The sequence below is a fragment of the Notothenia rossii genome (assembly GCF_949606895.1).
Source record: "Notothenia rossii genome assembly, chromosome: 1".
Taxonomy (NCBI): Eukaryota; Metazoa; Chordata; class Actinopteri; order Perciformes; family Nototheniidae; genus Notothenia; species Notothenia rossii.
Window position 1 is genome coordinate 37,368,189 of NC_136912.1, and position 2,829 is coordinate 37,371,017.

The 2,829-nt window shown below is 53.7% G+C and overlaps 1 protein-coding gene across 1 annotated transcript; it reads right to left on the bottom strand.

Moving 5' to 3' along the window:
* Positions 1-283: 283 nt before the first annotated feature.
* Positions 284-1,552, bottom strand: LOC307015355 (uncharacterized protein). Its single transcript, XM_079643890.1, has 2 exons — positions 1,468-1,552; positions 284-1,302 (listed from the first exon to the last, which is right to left on the bottom strand). Exon 2 carries the CDS (start codon positions 1,148-1,150, stop codon positions 419-421), a length of 732 nt encoding a protein of 243 aa, XP_079500016.1. The 5' UTR covers positions 1,151-1,302; positions 1,468-1,552; the 3' UTR covers positions 284-418.
* Positions 1,553-2,829: the final 1,277 nt, after the last annotated feature.

A 2,829-nucleotide genomic window follows, 5' to 3' on the forward strand; every position in this document is an offset into this window, starting at 1 on the left:
GGGAGTCGAAAAGGTTACATTTCTCCGACTGAATATGACGCCTTTTGGCCAGCTGTTTGGACAGACTGCTCGTGTCAACGCGCTTACGCGAAAACACTAATGGCAAACGACCTTTGTCCACATCGAGCCTTGTAGAGTGTCTCTATACTTTTGAGCGCTCCGTCCCCGGCAGATCTCTGTCCGCCGCTGCAGCGTCTGTGAGGACCCGCCCCCCGCACACAGAGAGACCTTTACATATACAGTCTATATATGTTACGGTAGAGTGAAGGAAACAGGACCCAAATGCAGATTAAACTGATACCTTTATTTCAAGGATAACGAATAGAACTTGGACAGACAGAACACTCACCGGTGAACACAGTCAACAACAAAAGACGAACCAACACTGAACACAGGAAGAGACAAGACTAAAACAAAACTAGGGCCACCAGGGTGGGTGGAGGGGGTCTGGAGGACGGGTCTTGGGCTGACAGCCCAGGAGCACAGCGGAGGGCCCGGAAGGGATCTCGTGCGGACGGCCCGGGGGCAAGGCAGAAGTCGAGAAAGGGGGAATCGGGCGGACGGCCCGGGGGCAAGGCAGAAGCCGAGAAGGGGGGAATCGGGCGGACGGCCCGGGGGCAAGGCAGAGTCCATGGTGGGGGTCTCGGGCGGACGGCCCGGGGGCAAGGCAGAGTCCATGGTGGGGTCTCGGACGGACGGCCCGGGGGCAAGGCAGAGACCATGGAGGGGCGAAGGCCACAGTGGGCGAACTCAGGGGGCCGAGCATGAGGGCGAAGACCACGGCTCTCAGGGGGCCGGGTTCGAGGGCGAAGACCGCGGCACTCAGGGGGCCGGGCTCGAAGGTGAAGACCGCGGCTCTCAGGGGGCCGGGCTCGAGGGCGAAGCAGGCGGCGACGGAACAACTCGGGAGGACGGGCAGGAAGGCGCTGACGGGACAGCTCTGGAGGCCGAGCAGGAACCGGAGCCGGTGGGACAGGCTTCGGCAGGATCCCCCACGGAAAAGGTCCAGGAGTTGGCAGGACCCCCGGCAAGACAGGTGGCGCCGGGACCTCCAACGGAACAGGACATAGGGTTGGCAGGACCCCCGGCAGAAGAGTAGTCGGCGGGACCCCCAACGGGACAGGACATAGGGTTGGCCGGGAGCTAGCATGCCTGGGGCTAGCAGGCCGGGAATCACACACCGAGAGGAAATTCAAAATCCAGCCAGGTACGAATTTCACCAAGCCTGGACTCTCTGTAGCCATCTGGCGTGCCTCTGCCAGAGCAGCCTCTCGCTGCTGAACCCCGGACGCTCCCCTCCACCTATCAGAGCAGTAAGTCAAAGAAAAGGATAAATCCAATAATTCCTGCTCAAAAGGATCTGCTGGGTCCATATCCGGTTGGTTCGTTCTGTTACGGTAGAGCAAAGGAAGCAGGACCCAAATGCAGATTAAACTGATTATATTATATATTATATTATTATATTACCTTTATTTCAAGGATAACAGATAGAACTTGGACAGAGAGAACACTCACCGGTGAACACAGTCAACAACAAAAGACGAACCAACACTGAACACAGGAAGAGACAAGACTAAATACAGGGAGGGGTAATCACAAGACGAGAAACAGCCGGGCAGGGGAGGAGAAACACAAGGGCGACAGGTGAACACAATCAGACAATTAGACACACCATGGAAACTAACGACAGGGAGGAAAAACACAGGAAGAAGGACAAGACAATATACAAAGAGGAAAACACCCATAACCAGGCATACAAAACTAAAAACGTGACATAACATGAGAATCGTGACACTATAGGCGCTTTCACACCAAGTACTTTGCCGTACTTAGTTCATCAGAACTTAGTTCACCAGGACTCTTTAGTTCTGATGAACTAAAGAGCAGATCGTATTCACACCGGAATAAGTTCCTGAAGGCCTTCCACACGGCAGCGTGCGTTGAAGCTTCAACGCTTCTGCCCATTCACTTTGAATGGGGTGACGTCACGCTTTGCCGAACTGCATTGTGGTTCTGTCGCTTCGCTTTGCTTGCATTACTCGCTTCAAAAGTTGAGCAATGTTCAACTTTTGAAGCTTCGACGGAAGCGTCAGCCAATCAAATCATATGCCAGTGCAAGCTCTAGCCAATCAAACTGTGTGCTTGTGTGTCCGGGGCGGGAGATTCATGTGATTGGTTGTTGGTCGAGTTTCAGACACGCCCGCCTGCAAGCTTCAACGCACGCCGCTGTGTGGACGCTACGTGAGGGAGGATTACCCCTCGATTCCACCGGGTCCGTCTGCGTCGCGTAACGGCTGCGCCGCGGTTTTGGTCCGGCCTCCTCCGGCCGGGTGCGTTTCAGAAGCATTTCAGAAGCATTTCAGAAGCGGAGCGTCTTGCGTGCCGGCTCGCCGTTTTTGTTGATTTGGGCATATTTCCTGGACAGGCTACTTTGTACAGACAAAGTTAATAATAATTGTAATATTCCAGTTATAAACGACATGAATCAAAGATGTGTTGCTGTATTTTAATGGTAAAAAACTACATTCATCATCATAATTATTCTATATATATAATTTACACAGTGCCTGTAAACCGGAGGAGAACGCTGGCATTTCTCCTCCTACTTGAAAGACTACGGAGGGATAGGGTCTGCAAAATTAGTTTAGTTTGGGGATTGACTCGATGCTCTGACCGGTCCACTTCCTGCCCGGCGCTATGCAACGCCTCGCGTCGAAAAATAGACTTGCATCCTATTTTGAGCGGAGTCCGGCGCCGAGACGCTTCTGAGCCGTAACGTGGCGCGTCTGGTGGAACAGCACCCACTGACTAGAGTGCCCGCGATCTTTG